We start from the raw sequence: 15946 nt of genomic DNA, 5'->3' as shown, positions 1-15946 counted from the left end.
TTTCTGACTGGTCCTTGGTAGGCTTTCAGAGGCAGGTACATCACTAGGTACAGAAATTTGACTGAATTTTGGCTGTCTGAATTTGGATCCTATTGTCTTTTTAGCCTCCAGAATGAATGAGCTTAACTTGTAAAAAGAAAGGATAACTGCATCACTCTAGTAATTCCAGCTGCTCAAAAACTGAGATGATGTTTTTGATAGATCACAAAACAATTGTAAATATCTAAATTTCATATTCTATTTGGTGTGGCTTTGGGTCCACATTAATAAGAATGGATTATCAAGTGCTCTGCTGAATTGACAGAGGAGAAAAATTCACTGCTGGGTATGGCTTCTTCTTAAGTAGGCTGAGTATTTCTGTCTTCTAAACCTACCTACTCACGGGACCAAATAATTTGGCACTCGATCTTAGCAATATGATCCTCCTTTTCCTTCCTGGTAGTCCGTGATCAGTAGTGAAACAGTTAATCATGCTGACACAAGTGACCACTGAGAACATTCATCTGAAAATTGAAGCAACTCAGATGTCCTAACAGATGTCATGCATTGCTTCCATTCTGTTTACTGTTGCAGAGTTTTCATTGCAAGTATAAGAGCTAGATAGTTAAAGGAATACATGAAAACTTCAAAACCATAAATGGAACGGAACCAAAAGGAGGCATCTGTTTAAGTTTTCAGAGAACCTAAACTGACAGCTCTGAAACATAAGCTGCTCCAACTGAGCTTACAAATAAGATGCTTTCTTCTAACTAAGGACTGTGATACAGCTATAACTAGACCTCAGTTTCACATAGAGAATCCATTTTTCCTTGCATGAGTTTTTATAGCTAGCTACAAATGATAAGAACTTAATTTTCATTTCTGTCACAATGTCCAGGACTACACCCCAGTTTTACTGTACTGTGCTGACCTACCAGCTACCAGGGCTGATTAAAAAGCAGCAAGAAAGACTTGTCATTAAAATATATCTGCAACCTTATACATTTACCAGAAATAGATTATTCTGATATTACAATCTCCTTATATACACTTATGTATAAAATACATTTATACATTATATATATATACACACAGGTATCATAGAATCATAGAATCAGTAAGGTTGGAAGGGACCTCCAGAGATCATCTAGTCCAACCTCCCCGCTAAAGCAGGGTCACCTAGAGCATGGTAGACAGGGTTGCATCCAGGTGGGCCTTGAATATCTCCAGAGAAGGAGATTCCACAACTTCTCGGGACAACCTGTGCCAGTGCTCCGAAATTCCCCCTCACGGTCAGGCAGAACTTCCTGTGCTTCAGTTTCTGCCCATTGCCTCTTGTCCTGTCACATGGGACAACTGAAAAGAGTTTGTCCCCATCCCCTTGACACCCTCCCTTCAGGTACTTGTACACATTGAGAAGATCCCCCCTCACTCTTCTCTTCCCCAGGCTGAAGAGGGCCAGCTCTCGCAGCCGTTCCTCATAGGGCAGATGCTCCAGCCCTCTGATCATCCTCGTAGCCCTGAGCTGGACTCTCTCCAGTAGCTCCATGTCTCTCTTGTCCTGGGGAGCCCAGAACTGGACACAGGACTCGAGATGAGGCCTCACCAGGGCTGAGCAGAGGGGCAGGATCACCTCCCTCCACCTGCAGGCAACACTCTTCCCAATGCACCCCAGGAGACCATTGGCCTTCCTGGTCGCAAGGACACATTGCTGGCTCATGGTCAACTTGTCATCCACCAGCACTCCCAGGTCCTTCTCTGCAGAGCTGCTCTCCAGCAGGTCAGCCCCCAGCTTGTACTGGTGCCTAGGGTTATTCCTCCCTAGGCGCAGGACTCTGCACTTGCCCTTGTTGAACCTCAGGAGGTTCCTCTCTGCCCAGCTCTCCAGGCTGGCCAGGTCTCTCTGAATGGCAGCACAGCCCTCAGGTGTATCAGCCACTGCTCCCAGCTTGGTATCATCAGCAAACTTGCTGAGGAGGCACTCTGTCCCCTCATCCAGGTCATTGACAAATAGTTTGAACAGGATGGGACCCAGTACTGATGCCACTAGCCACAGGCCTCCAACTGGACTCCTCGCCACTGAAGACAACCCTCTGAGCTGTGCCATTCAGCCAGTTCTCAATCTACCTCACTGTCTGCTTGTCTAACCCACACTTCCTGAGCTTGCCTAGGAGGATGTTATGGGAGACAGTGTCAAAAGCCTTGCTGAAGTCACGGTACATGACGTCCACTGCTCTTCCCTCCTCTACGCAGCCGGTCATTCCATTAGAGAAGGCTATCAGATTGGTTAAGCAGGATTTCCCCTTGGTGAATCCATGCTGGCTACTCCTGATCACCTTATTTTCCTCCATATGCCTGGAGATGACATCCAGGATGAGCTGTTCCATCACCTTTCCAGGGATGGAGGTGAGGCTGACCGGCCTTTAGTTGCCTGGGTTCTCCTTCTTGCCCTTCTTGAAGACTGGAGTGACATTGGCTTTCTTCCAGTCCTCAGGCATCTCTCCAGTTCTCCACGACTTTTCAAAGATGATGGAGAGCGGCCTGGCAATGACATCTGCCAGCTCCCTCAGTACTCGTGGGTGCATCCCATCGGGGCCCATGGATTTGTGGATGTCTAGCCTGCCCAAGTCTCTAATCCTATCCTCCTCAACCAAAGGAAAGTCTCCAGACTTTCTCCCTCAAGTCCAGGCTCCGGGATTCCTGGGGGCTGCCCTTAGCAGTGAAGACTGAAGCAAAGAAGGCATTCAGTAATTCTGCCTTCTCTGTATCCCTTGTCACCAGGACCCCCGCCCCATTCAGTAGAGGGCCCACGTTTTCCCCAGTCCTCCTCTTGCTGCTGATGTATTTGAAGAAGCCCTTCCTATTGTCCTTGACATCCCCTGCCAGACTCAGTTCCAGCCGGGCCTTAGCCTTCCTCGCTGCATCTCCACTTACTCTGACTGCATTCCTGTAATTCTCCCAAGCAGCCTGTCCCCTCTTCCACATTCTGTGTACTTTCTTCTTTTGTCTGAATCTGGCCAAGAGCTGCTTGCTCACCCATGCAGGTGTCCTGCCCCTTTTGCTGCACTTCTTACTCAAAGGGATGCACCACTCTTGAGCTTGGAGGAAGTGATGTTTGAATACTAGCCAGTATTCACTTATATGAGTGTAATTCTTTTATTTAAATTATTCAAATTTATTTAAATTCTATTATTCAAGATACCTAATAATCAAGCAGGAAAAATATGTATAATACGGTTCATGCTGTTTCTTTCAAGTTTGTAAAGAAATGTCAGACAGAATACTCATGCACAGATACGAATTGAGATTTTTATAGTCTGAGAACCTGAAACATGGATGTTCATAGGTGTTAACGACACCTCTGCAGTAAAATGATACATACATATCAAGACACCTTTGTGGCTCATAACTACTTAGAAGCCCTCAGGACTATCTTTATTTCTCACAATAAAGTCATCAAAATGCATAAAAACTGTGTGCAAGAATATGAATAATATCACATTTGACAAGAGAACCATATCACAAAAAACTGAGCATTACTAAAGTCGAGAAGAAAAATAATGTTTCAATCAATGAAAAAATCTCAAATGTACACTCACAAGATTCATGAACCTAAGAAAGAGCATGAAATCATCGACCTGTGTATTCAATTTGATACTTGAACTGAGAAGCACACAGAGGGTGTTGTCAGTTATCTGTGTCCTATGCACAGTTGCCTTATAAATAAAATAAATGTGATCAAATGGATAGCATTTATCAGCAGTGGGAATCTACTTCTTTAAAAAAAAATGCACATGGCACACACAGTAAAAAAAATATCCTTTCTAAAACTGCCATTTTTTCCACCCTGGCTAATCAGTGCTAGTGCACCTGGACCCTGAATATTTATGACAGTGACATACATCTGTTAAACGTTGAGAAATAATTAGACTTTAGTGAAGCAAGACTAATGAATTCCCCCGGAACTCAGTGGCAAAATAAACAGATGAAAGGTATTAACAAGTATTTTGGATTTTTATCATAAATGTTTCCTCTCAGTACTGATTAATATTTTGTATATTAAAATACAGTCCAAGATTTCCTCTCCTTACCACTGCAGTTTCCCCGTTAGCAACACTGCAAAAATCCACACATTAACAAATCATGCAGTTTTATTTTACCTTTGCCTGCACCTACAGCAGGACGGAGAATACCAGCTTTAATGGAGGAAAACAAAAATAGGAACACTATATAATTAGATACAACACCACAGGGAACATACATACATAATTTCATTATAAACCATAAAAGCATGCAGACTGAATAAAATGTACTAATTCAAATAAATTAGAAACAATAGACTTATGCTGAACACTGACAGACTATTACAAGACAAAAAGTTAATATACATGCATTTATTAAATTTTATTTTCATGCTTGTTAAAATTCATGGTTTAAAATAAATACAGTTCATATACAACCTTAATATACCATTAGAGAAATTGTACTGCGTATCAACCTAGCTATGGCAATTGCAATAAACTGTAATTTTACTAACTATGAAAAACACATGAAAAGATGGTAACAAAATAGACTTTTAATATCAAGATGTGCAAAATCATAAAATGTTAATGTCCTAAATTTCCCCTTGATTTAAATTACTTTTCTTTTATTGAATTTTCTTATTTAAATAAATAACATCTTCATCAAAAAAATGGACAAAATCTCAGATCTATAGTGGCTACAAATGTAAAAATCAACAGTGATAAAATCAAACACCAAAATTAAGATTCTTTAAACATTACACAATATCACCAGTTCTCTGAGGCCCGAGATGATAAATTTATTACTGCAATTTTTCAAGTTATTGCCAGCTCTGTGGTAAAAATTTAGATCTTAGAAAAGCTATTGCATACTTTAAAAGAGAAATAATTTTCTCAACTAGCCATAAAACTGCATCATTTAAGAATTTTTGTTGTGACCAGAAGAGGTCATTGAAGCAGAATAGGTGAATGGAGGAAAACCACTTAAAACGTAAAGTTACATGAAACAAACTTTGAAAGTTTCTAGATACTGTCAAGTCTAGAAAAGACAGAATCTTAGATCTCGTAGGTTTATATCAAATGAAGAGGTTTTATGTGTCTTTTGTGCTTCTGCTGCAGTAGAAAACCTTTGCACATCTTTTCTTAAAAACTATTTTAAATCTTTCATTAGTGCACACTAAAGTTAAGAAAGCGCTAGAAAAACTTTTAATAGAGACTATTTCCTCAATGTACCAAAAAAGTAGTAACATTTTAAATAAAACTCAATTTTTTTAAAACTCACTGGATTGTCTTTATACATACCCATCTTACCTTCATCCATAATTGTTACTGCTTCCTCAGTTATCTGACTTCCTGATCCAACTGATGTTTGGGCATTAAAGTAAAACTTGTATCGTGTGCTGTAATTTAAATTTTTTAATATCAAGCTGCTTTCGTTGGCAGGTATTCTTATCTCTACCAAGGGACCTAATTCATGTGTGTTGTTAACTGTTATTACAAGAAAAAAAAAAAACAGAGTTAGTTAGAAAAAATACCATTGTGTTCAATCAGGTTTCATCTTTTGATTTTGCTTGTTTGTTTGCTGAACAGTGGTTCATTTCAGATAATATGAATGATAATTTACGATTTCTAAAGAAAGTCATGTATGGGGTAAATAGGATCTATGCAAGGGGCAAAAATTTAACATGGAGACAAGAAATACTTACGTGTTTTTTAAGCTCAGCTTCCACTCTTGTAAGAAATGTATACTGAGAATATCCACGGGTATGTCAGCATTTGGACACAGCTGATAGCAAAAGCGTTCAGACACTGAACATCTGAATCCGAGATAACTGAGTCCACATCAAATCATCTGAACTAATACACTTTTGAAACACTGGTAATTAATGACTCTGAATTAACTGTCTAAGAATAAATTCAGTATGTTTTGGAATAAAAATACTGACATGATTTTCTTATGCCAAAGAACACAGGAAGTTGTTAAGTGGGAAAAGAATAAACTGCTTGAACTTATTCCATGTACAGGAGACTCATGATTTCAAGCGTCACTGCTGACAAATTTCTGGGCACAGCAAACATACAGTGGCATGTGGATTCTAAGGAAATGATTAGCTGAATGGTAACAATGCATGTTTAATTTAAAGCTTGTACATTTCTGGTATCTGCAAATGGTCCTGTGATTAAGGATTCTTATAAAACTACATTTATTATTTTTTGATCTGAAAATTAAAAGACTATGAAAATTGGAAAAGCAGATAGCAATAGAACTGGATGTATTTTGTTCTACTTATAATAGCATTTTCTTTGCAGCTAGAACATAAGCTTTATCAGTGGTAGCATCTTGCTTCTAACTTAGCTGTCAGTTATATGTAGGACTTTACCTCCATTTTTCTGTGAAGCATGGTTTGAAGAAATGAAAGAAACAGAAATATCCTAAACATGTATGTGAGCATGTGAGGTTTTCCAAAAAGGCTCATCTATACTGTCAACATACTAATCTTTTAAAAATTAGCCTCTACAATGCAAATTATAGGAGTATCATACCTTTCGCACATTATAAATTTAATATAATTTATTTTTAAAAGATAGATTACTATTTCAGATGCATGTAGCCCAAGAGAGAGTTAGAGATTTATTAACAACTTACTTGGCTGAAACTTCAGTATATATGATGTCAAAACACCGTTTGGATGAGTAGGTGAACCCCACTCCAGAGTCAGAGAGTCCAATGTTGGATTAGTAATCTTCAAAAAGGAGGGTGAACTGGGAACTTACATGAAGAATATATAGTAAATACAAAGTAGATGACCTTAAAATAGCTCAAGAATTATTAATTATTAAGAATATGACTATACTAAGACAAGATGCAAAATCAGCAATTACATCCTTAGCCTTCTGTTTCTGAATATAGCACACTATTTATTCTCTAGCTTTTTCATTTCGTACCTCCTTCAGGGGTCTTAAATACTTTGTCTGGGCTTGCAGGTCCTTCTCCTTTACCATTAACAACTCTAACATTTAGCTTGTAAGAACTATAGGGCTCCAGTCCGGGCAACATTCCAAAAGTCTTATTTCCCCTGAAAGTCAGGATCTTTTTTTCTACATGCCTCCTACTCCTTCTGGATAGACTCTGCACTTTCCAGTAGTAAACCTAAAGACAAAAGAAAATCTATAATGAGCATAGAGGTGTTTCAATTTTGCAAACTAAAAATTCCATGAATATTCATGAATTATGGGCAGGAACAACTGAAATTTTAATAAACTCAGGTAAAAGCAGCATAGACCTTTGCTGTGCTAGAAACAGACCTTGTCCACAAATGATCATGTCTATATGAGTGGATAAAAATCAGCACTTGCCAGTTCTGCTTATTATCAGTTTGACACAATTTCTGGTTTGAAGCTGCACTAGTACCTGATAGCTCTCATGCTAGCAAGCCCATCTGAGAGGTATTCATACTGTCCGTTCTTGCACTAAGGTGCCTATACAGCTTCTAAAGCAACCTGCACTCTGCCACCTTGTTACATAAATAGATGTCATGCACCTGGCCATGCAGCTATATTCGTTGTGATGTGGAAGTCAAGTTGATCTTCTTAAATGTGAAAGAAGCAAAATGATTTCTCTAGGCTGGAAAAACAGACAAGTTATGAAAAGACTTTGATGTTACAATTACAGAGTGACAGGCAGGAAGACTGCTTTTATATGATAAGATCAGAGTACAAAGGTGACTGATTTCAGTGTCCATTTTGCTGATTCAGTTTCCCAGAAACTCACAAGTAATTACTGGAATCTCCTTGACTACCCTCTCTTTACCACTCAGTATCCCTACCATAACTTTTGGAAAGACATTAGCAGTTGTCTCTAAAAAGACTTGTGTTATGCCTAGAAATGTTACTCTCAAATATACCATTATTCATTTTTCACAGGACAGATTTTTGTGTATGTATGCACATGTGATTACACATGAAAACTGATAAAGTAATACAAATCGGTAAAATCACGATTCCATTTAGGCCAACTGCTTGTGTCTATGGCTTTTTCTATATTATTAATGATCTTTAACAGAAATTTGGTGGGATTATGAGCATTAGCATTGCTGTAACTGGACTAAAAATAAGCATTAATTTCATTAAATTCTAATTCTTTGATCCTTGTATAATGTATGTTCTTTTGATTGCCCATTTGTATATGTAACACCATGCTGATATGCACGTTCTCAGCAGGGTTTATCATCTAGGGCAGAGCACTATGCTAACTACAAATATCTATGCCAGCTCATGCAGAAACTACTGCGAATATCTCTCACAGTGATATTCTGTGCCAGGAAGCGACATCCACATAACAGGAGTTCATGTTCATTTGGTAACCAGATGTTAGGTACTCAAGTTTGGGTTCAACATAACTGTACTCCAGAATGCTAGTCCTCCATCTTATGACATAAATTTCTTTTTCTCTAAATCAGGCCTTGCATTTAAACAGAAATAGTCCAAATTAGCCTGTAAAGTAACCTAGTTCAGCCTGTGTTACTGATTTGTATGACTGGAATATATTTATTAGTACACTTGCAGAGAAATAGAGAAGTAATTATATTATACTTTCTTCTGTTATTGCATATGTGGTCACAGTGCTCTCAACATTCCACCTTCCTCTCTGCAAGAAGTCTACCATGGTCCTGCAGCTTCCACTCTTGAGTTCCCTCAGCTGGACTTCTAGTGCAACCTCCAAAGCAACTCATTTCGTCAAATTTTTTCAGATCTCCCAAGGAATTAAATTCCCCAGTTTCTTACTCTGAAGTTCTTCTGTCTCCCATTCTGTATTATTTGCAGCCTTTTGTTTCCAACATAGCCTTCTCAGTTATCAAAGTCAGTACATTAAACTTACACTAAACTTCTTTCAATTATACATGCATTATAAACCTTCTGCAATTTCCTACCATTCCCTGTTTTAAACCGAGCTTTTTCCTGGCCTCTTTTCAAAAAGACAAAACATCCAGCATCAGCTAGTAAGTTGCTAGTTAGTCACAATTAAAGATACTGTTAATCAAACAATGGCAAAAGATGAGTGATCTTGACATTCAATAGCATCAGACCCAGAAGGGATTTCTACAGCAACCATTTCTCCTCATCCTCTAAATACCTTTTTGGAAAAAAGATTTGTAATACTGTCTTCATTTTTTAATCTATATAATGAGTTCCAAGTCAACTGCAAGCACATCTGTTTTTCTTCAATAACTATATCATAGAAGACTAATACTACAAGGTTGAAAATTTGCAGAACTTTAAACTGAATCTTATCAATGTTGTTCACGGCAGCAAAACTCGTTAGTTCATTGGAAAGCAAGAAGAATCCTCTTAGATATCAGTATGCCAATATGGATATAATTTCATATATGAGAGTGATCTATTTTAATAGACAAGGAACTTAAAGCTTCTGGTTTCACTTACTTTGTACCCCTGAAGATGCCCTCGGACAGTTTTTAGTGGAACTGGGTCCCAATGCACCTTTGCTAATGTGCTGTTAAGAACATGAACCTGCACATTGCTTGGAGCAACCATTGGCACTGTGTGGAAAGGATGTAATAAATACCTAGTTAGAACTCAGCACCATATGAATATACTTTTTCAGAAAGATTCTTTGCATTTCATTCAAGGAGTAGTTTAAAATGTTGCTCCTATTTGTTACACAGCTGACCTCAGGATTAATACTACAGTGTTTTATAAAGCCTTGTTATCTTCAAATTACTTCAATTTAATTTAAAAAGTATCTACTATCCTCAATTTTCAATATTTCAATATTTTAAAATCCCACCTAGGTTATGTATTTAGTTGTTTTTTGTTAGTAAAACTGAGTCACTCTAGGAAACTTACAGTCTTCCCCTGAATGTCCAATCACCTCTGAAGGTTCTGGAGCATATCCCAGGTCATTTAAAGCCTGTACTTTTATCTCATAGGGAACAAAAGTTGGTGTACCAGACACAATATACTTAGATACATTTGCAACTATAACGGAAGTCCATTCATCATCAAAATCTTTCTGACGCCAGCTGACTTTGTACTGAAGCCCGGGTCCATTAGACTGAAAACCTTTTAAAGACTGAAATGAAAAGAATAAATGAAATTGTAAAAAAGATTTCCTTTGTGACTTTAGTTTTTCAGACGCTTCAAAGTACTTTTAAAACAACTGCACTGAAAATTTATCACTATGTTTTATGACCGAGAAACACTGCTGAAATTCTCAAGCTATACTATTTAATCTTGACATGAGTATAGTTCAGTTGCTTTTCATTCATTAGTAAAAATCATGTAAAATGGTTTGAATAGGAGACTGGCTAATCACTGTGCAACCATATAGTGTGATTTCAGTATAAATATCTTCTTTTCAGATATTTATTCAGAAGTTAAAGAAGGAAACACAGACCTATACCAACTCCATATAAACCATGTTCCCTAAAGAATGTTTCTTCCTTGGGGTGGGAAATTGGTTTTATGCGACTCTCATAAGCTCCTGTCGTGATGGTAAGGACAAGACAGACACAAGGGTCTGTAGCAGAAGAATGCAAAAAAATTTATTTTAACACACAAGTTGAGGGGAGATTTAAGATTTTACTTTGGAATTTAATCTAAACATAGGAGTCTGCTTGAGATAAACTACAATTTACACATTCAAGATTTTCTACATAAGCAGAAAAACATCCAATATTACCAAATGAATGACTTGTCTTGGAGAAAACAATAATCACTCAATGAAAATATGGCATTTTGAAAAAAATATTTTTTTTGATAATACATTCATCTTTTCCCTGAAAGTGAACAAAGGAAAATGTTGGATTTTTTATTCCTTTTCAAAAATGTTTCCAACAAGAAATAAATATAGCTTATCATGAGGTATTCACAGTTAAATCAGTGTTATCTCTCTACAAGAAATGCTACTCAGACTTAAAAGTAAACCAAAAAAACCCCAAACCCAAGCTTACCTCCCATGTTATCACCAAATTATCAGGTTCTGAGCCTATCCCTTGGACATTGGAAGGATTTTCATCAGGGTCTAAAAATTAAATATTTACATGTGAAAAGGATGACTTCTGTGTGTGTTCCAAGCAAATTCAATGACATTCAAAATATAAATCAAACATTCACAAATGGGAATACTTATTTACTTGCAGCTTTTGTCAAGTATTGCTCAGATGGTTCACTCGGCTGACTTCTACCAATCTCATTGACAGCTATCACACGGAATGAATAGTTGACATATGGAGATAGCTTCAACTGTACTGTTGTCTGAGTCCCAGGAACTTCTGTCTGGTAATGCCATACCCCTGGTTCATGCAGCCCATCTTCATACTCGATAACAAAATCTATGAACAAAAATTGCATCTGCTTTTTTGTCAAAATCTTCAATACACTCCAAGATACGCAGAGTCATTTCTAAATGAGCTAATCAGAACAGAACAATATAATCAATCTTTTTTAAACATGAAAACTGAAATCTGAGAACAAAAAACTCACCCAAAATCTACAAATTGGATCTCAAGAGTAGTGCTTACACAGAAATGTAATAGAAACACTCTTTTTATTATTTAGTATTCTTACTAGCGTAGCAAACTGTCAGGTAACATGCTATTATGAGAGCTCTCTCTCAGGTACTGGATTTAAATGTAACAGGAACATGTGAACTATCACAATGAAGTGGAACAATGGAATTTTGATGTAAAAGCAGTATTTTGCTCTTAGTTGTACGAAGCTGACAATAAAGTATCTATACAATACTAAAACTACTTGAATATTCCATTTTCCCTAATAGGATCATTTTAGTAAAGAACTATTTAAAGTCAAGAATCAATACTTGAGGAGGTTTTTGGTGCAATATTCCGTATTTTCAAATTAAACCAAGGGGTGTATGCACAGCAACTAAATTTCTTGCAAGTTCTTGGTGTGAACGTTACTATGATTGCTGTCAGGGCTTTGTGCTTCAATCCTGTAGAATATCCTCTGGGATAAATGAGTTTGTAGAACCTCAAAAAGATAATCATTATCAAAGAAAAAAGGGCATTTTCTTCAGCTGCGGAAGACCCAAAAGAGCCTCCTGCTCTTAGGTATTTTCTGCAATCCTTAACAAAAGTTAGTATGATATAGTAAAGAAAGGGGAGAAGAATGTGTAGTCTAAGTACATTCCACATATCCTTAAGTTTAGATATTTGAACTTTAGACCAGCATCAAATGTCTGTGGTGTTATGTTGAAAATTTTGCCCTATCTCATTTATAGATAGGTACAAGAAGCTGGAATATGACTTAGAATATATCTTCTTTGTACTTCTAAGGTAATTATGAAGGGCTTCTTGAAATTGGTTTTAGAAGAAAATTGATGATAATATATAGAAATCATATTCATCTAGCAGTGATCCACAACTATTTGAGGATCCAAGATGTCTAACTAGTACTAAGTATAAGCTTCTGGGCTTAAAGCTGGAAGATTTAATCCTGATCTGAGTGGGAGGAAGGTTGGAGAACTGACCCCAAATTACTGAGTTATAGTTGTTTTTCAGTGCTCACACATAAAGTTTTTGGGATACAATGCCTTCTTGATGATCCTCTTCATTGAAATGTTATATATTTTACATTAAAAAAAAAAAAGACAAGCACCATCAAAGTTTTCATAGTGTTTCTTGCTTCCCTTGGCATTTTGCCTGCAACTGTAGAAGAACAATTCATATGAAATGTCAAAGAAAATTATTCTACTTGAGCTTTCAGATAAATTCTAGCATGTAAACTGTATTACCTGTGTAAAAGGATCATTCATTGTGAAGTGCTATCCTTGAGTCTTGACCTATACTTTGAAGTGATAAGAGCTGCAGTAAGAGGTTTACTTTTGAAACAAATTTTTCTCGCAGGCACTCAAGGAACCAGAAAGCAATTGGAACTGTATTGTAATTAAAATCAGCATTATTTAATAGGAGAAGTTCAAATTTCAAATTTATGTTTCAGAGTATAATATCTCACTTCCAGAAAAACTCTGACATGAGTCAACATCATCTAGTACTATCTCTTATGAAGAGAGGATCTCTTTCTCCTTCAGAAGCACATAGGAGTAACTTTCCATGCACTTGTCACTTGTCAGAAAGAGCTCATGTCAGTGCCAACTTCTATGTTTACAGTTGGCTAGGATAGTTTTTTGGATTAAAAACCCAGCTCTCAGGGCAGAAAATAAATCTTTCTGCTTGACTATATAGCAGAGAACAATCAGCAAATTTAGTTAGGTAAATAAATGGTAAGTGTAGTGAATGAATTTGCCATTCTTACGTGCTACATACAATATTTATCTCAGAACTCATTGGAATCTAAGAACAGTTAATTTTAGAGTGTTACTATAAATATAGACAAACATACTTGTAATTGGACTGTTATTTTCATCTCCTGGGATCCACGAGAGTTCTATGCTTCTTTCAAGCTGACCTGTCAATTCCAAATCAAACGGTGGATTTGGCCGAGCTATAAATCAAATGAAGGCAAAGTAAATACTCAGACCAGAATACGTAGTTTCTTCTACAAAACAATCTTTATATTCAAATCAAAACATTTAAAATAACATAGCAATGCAGATCTACTTTAATTATGTAAGCACGATTTAACGACCAGTAGCATGCAATTGTTATAAAATGAAGAAGAAATGATGTATCTGGAAACTTATTAACTTACTAACTTAAAAACAAGACTATGTTCGATTTTATCTACATCTGATTGAATTGTAAGGAGAAGCAAAGAAACATGAAATGCATGTTTAGTGAATATGAATGGTAATCTATTGTAACTAAAAATAATAAAACATGAAAAATAAAGAAGCACTGACATTAGAGAAGCTGTTTCAGAATCACTACAAATATCTTGCATGTGAATTCAAAACAAATGTAGTGCAAATAGAAAGTAACTGGTAGTCACTAAGCAATTTATTTTCTGCGGGTTTTTTAAGAACCCTAAAATATCAAAGGAGCTGTTAATGTACATCCTCATCATGCATAAGGATATAAACGTCCATTCTAAATTGCTGAAAATAATTTATTATATGAATTACTACTCAAAATCAAAACTAACGAGTAGGTTCATTTAAATATACATAAGCATTTAAACTGAACATGATAGAACTTATATAAATGTGCTCAAGTTACTCATACTTTAAACTGTTTTCAGAATCAGGCATACTATGTTGTATCTTCAAATGTAAATTCAGGAAAATGTCATTAAATTAAAGACTGTATGTGACCAATAGGTTTTTTTTTTTTTGATAGAGTAACTTTAATTTAAAAATCTATATCAGAAATTTCATCAGGCACAAGTTGATTAGGCAATACCATCCTATCCACTTCTACAGTGAAGTAAAAATCAAGACAAACTATGAAATAAAGTACACCACACCTATTAAGTTGTCTTTGAAGGCAGTAGAAAAATATACCATAATTTGTATAGTACAAGATCTTTCACAGTGAATTAGCTTTCAATCAAGATGTGAATTTTCCTTTTGAATCTTTTTTTTTTCCCATTTATAACTAATTTGCATTACAGTGTTCAGTATGGAAAAAAACCCACACCACAACCAACTTTAATTAAAAATAACTGAATTCCGCAAATTATTTATTTGCTAAAATACAAAGCTTTGATTCTACAATTCCAAAGTCTAGTACTCCAGTAATGAAGCAGTTGGTAAAAGAGAATGATACTACACACACCCACACACACACAGAAACACAGAAGGAAAAAAAAAGGAAAAAAAAAGATATTGCAGTTCGCAACAGGCAAATGAGAAATAGGTCTTTCAGATGATGTAGAAAGAGAACTTTGCATTAGTTTACCGTAAATGATAGCTGGAGTTGGGGGAGCAGCTGAAAAGAATATTAATATAAATGGTTTAATCAGTTAGTAGCTAAAGAAACAGAATATTGCAGATAGTTAAAGACTACAATTAATAGAGGAAAATATAATTTAATTGACTTTAAATCATATACTGGTGATTTTTCACTGAAAAGAGATACAAATATTCTTTAATATTTTATCCAATTTCTTTAATAAAATAAACAAAGTAACAATCTTTTAAAAATCTGTAAACAAATATTAGATGTTAGATGTATGTCACTCCTGAATAGGTATACGATCACAATGTAATTTTAAAATACAAGTGTACTTGACTTCAACTTTTAGGTTGAATATCAGTTCAGCTTAACTTCATTAGGTAAGAATCACGCAGAAAATTATTTAAGACTCTTACAGATTGTGAGCAAGGGCAAAATAACACATTCTACCAGCATTTGCAATGATAGAAACTTAACATAGAGAACTAATTTACAAAGGAAATCCTTGAAAAATCCTAAAATCAAGCACGCCCAGTCTTTCTGCAGCAGAATTTAGCAGCCAACAAAGTTCTTGTGATAACCTGTTTATGTTCAAATATTTTATCTTCTTTGTTATCTCAGGTGTGGTATAAATAAAAACCTATGCAGCATGAAACTGTGTTATCTGAACTGTTTTATAAGTTGCTGAGTCAATGGTGAACTTGAGAGCAAGACTATTATTATTTTTTTTAATGTAATGCATACAAAGAGGTGAAATTTGCTTTATTCTACCCTAGCTACCAAAACTATGTTTGCATTTTTCATCTCAGATCTAATACTGTTTCCAAATTTAACAGAAATTAAACACAGTTCTGCTATTACAAAGTTTTAGAGTATTCTTACCAACAACAGTAAGCACAGCACTTGCTGAAACACTGTCCAGAGTGGTATTAATTATGCAAGTATACGTTCCATCATCTTTATCAGTTACATTCATAATGGTCAAGTTGTCTTTACCAACTAGAAACCTGTAAATACAATAAATTCAGCCACTGATTTTTCAATAACTGGTACTTTTATAGGAAACTTGCATAAAAATATTGTTAAAACCCCGATACTTGTGTATTTCAG

The 15946-nt window shown here is 35.9% G+C and overlaps 1 protein-coding gene across 29 annotated transcripts in view; it reads right to left on the bottom strand.

Annotated features, from left to right (window-relative positions):
* NRCAM (neuronal cell adhesion molecule) overlaps window positions 1-15946 on the bottom strand; it is a 59949-nt gene that overhangs the window by 24419 nt on the left and 19584 nt on the right. For 7 of the 29 annotated variants that reach the window (XM_062567188.1, XM_062567280.1, XM_062567317.1 and 4 more), the window contains 11 exons: window positions 15719-15843; window positions 14840-14869; window positions 13383-13484; window positions 11156-11353; window positions 10973-11043; window positions 9867-10092; window positions 9444-9559; window positions 6948-7152; window positions 6649-6771; window positions 5313-5489; window positions 4140-4175 (listed from right to left, as the gene is read on the bottom strand). In XM_062567188.1, coding sequence (XP_062423172.1) covers window positions 4140-4175; window positions 5313-5489; window positions 6649-6771; window positions 6948-7152; window positions 9444-9559; window positions 9867-10092; window positions 10973-11043; window positions 11156-11353; window positions 13383-13484; window positions 14840-14869; window positions 15719-15843 — 1409 coding nt within the window. Of the gene's footprint in view, window positions 1-4139; window positions 4176-5303; window positions 5490-6648; window positions 6772-6947; window positions 7153-9443; window positions 9560-9866; window positions 10093-10972; window positions 11044-11155; window positions 11354-13382; window positions 13485-14839; window positions 14870-15718; window positions 15844-15946 lie in introns of all 29 variants that reach the window. The other 22 variants (XM_062567197.1, XM_062567225.1, XM_062567307.1 and 19 more) reach the window with 8 other exon arrangements.

Source organism: Rhea pennata, chromosome 1 (genome assembly GCF_028389875.1).
Source record: "Rhea pennata isolate bPtePen1 chromosome 1, bPtePen1.pri, whole genome shotgun sequence".
NCBI classification, from domain to species: domain Eukaryota; kingdom Metazoa; phylum Chordata; class Aves; order Rheiformes; family Rheidae; genus Rhea; species Rhea pennata.
This window is presented reverse-complemented; position numbering and strand designations above follow the sequence as displayed.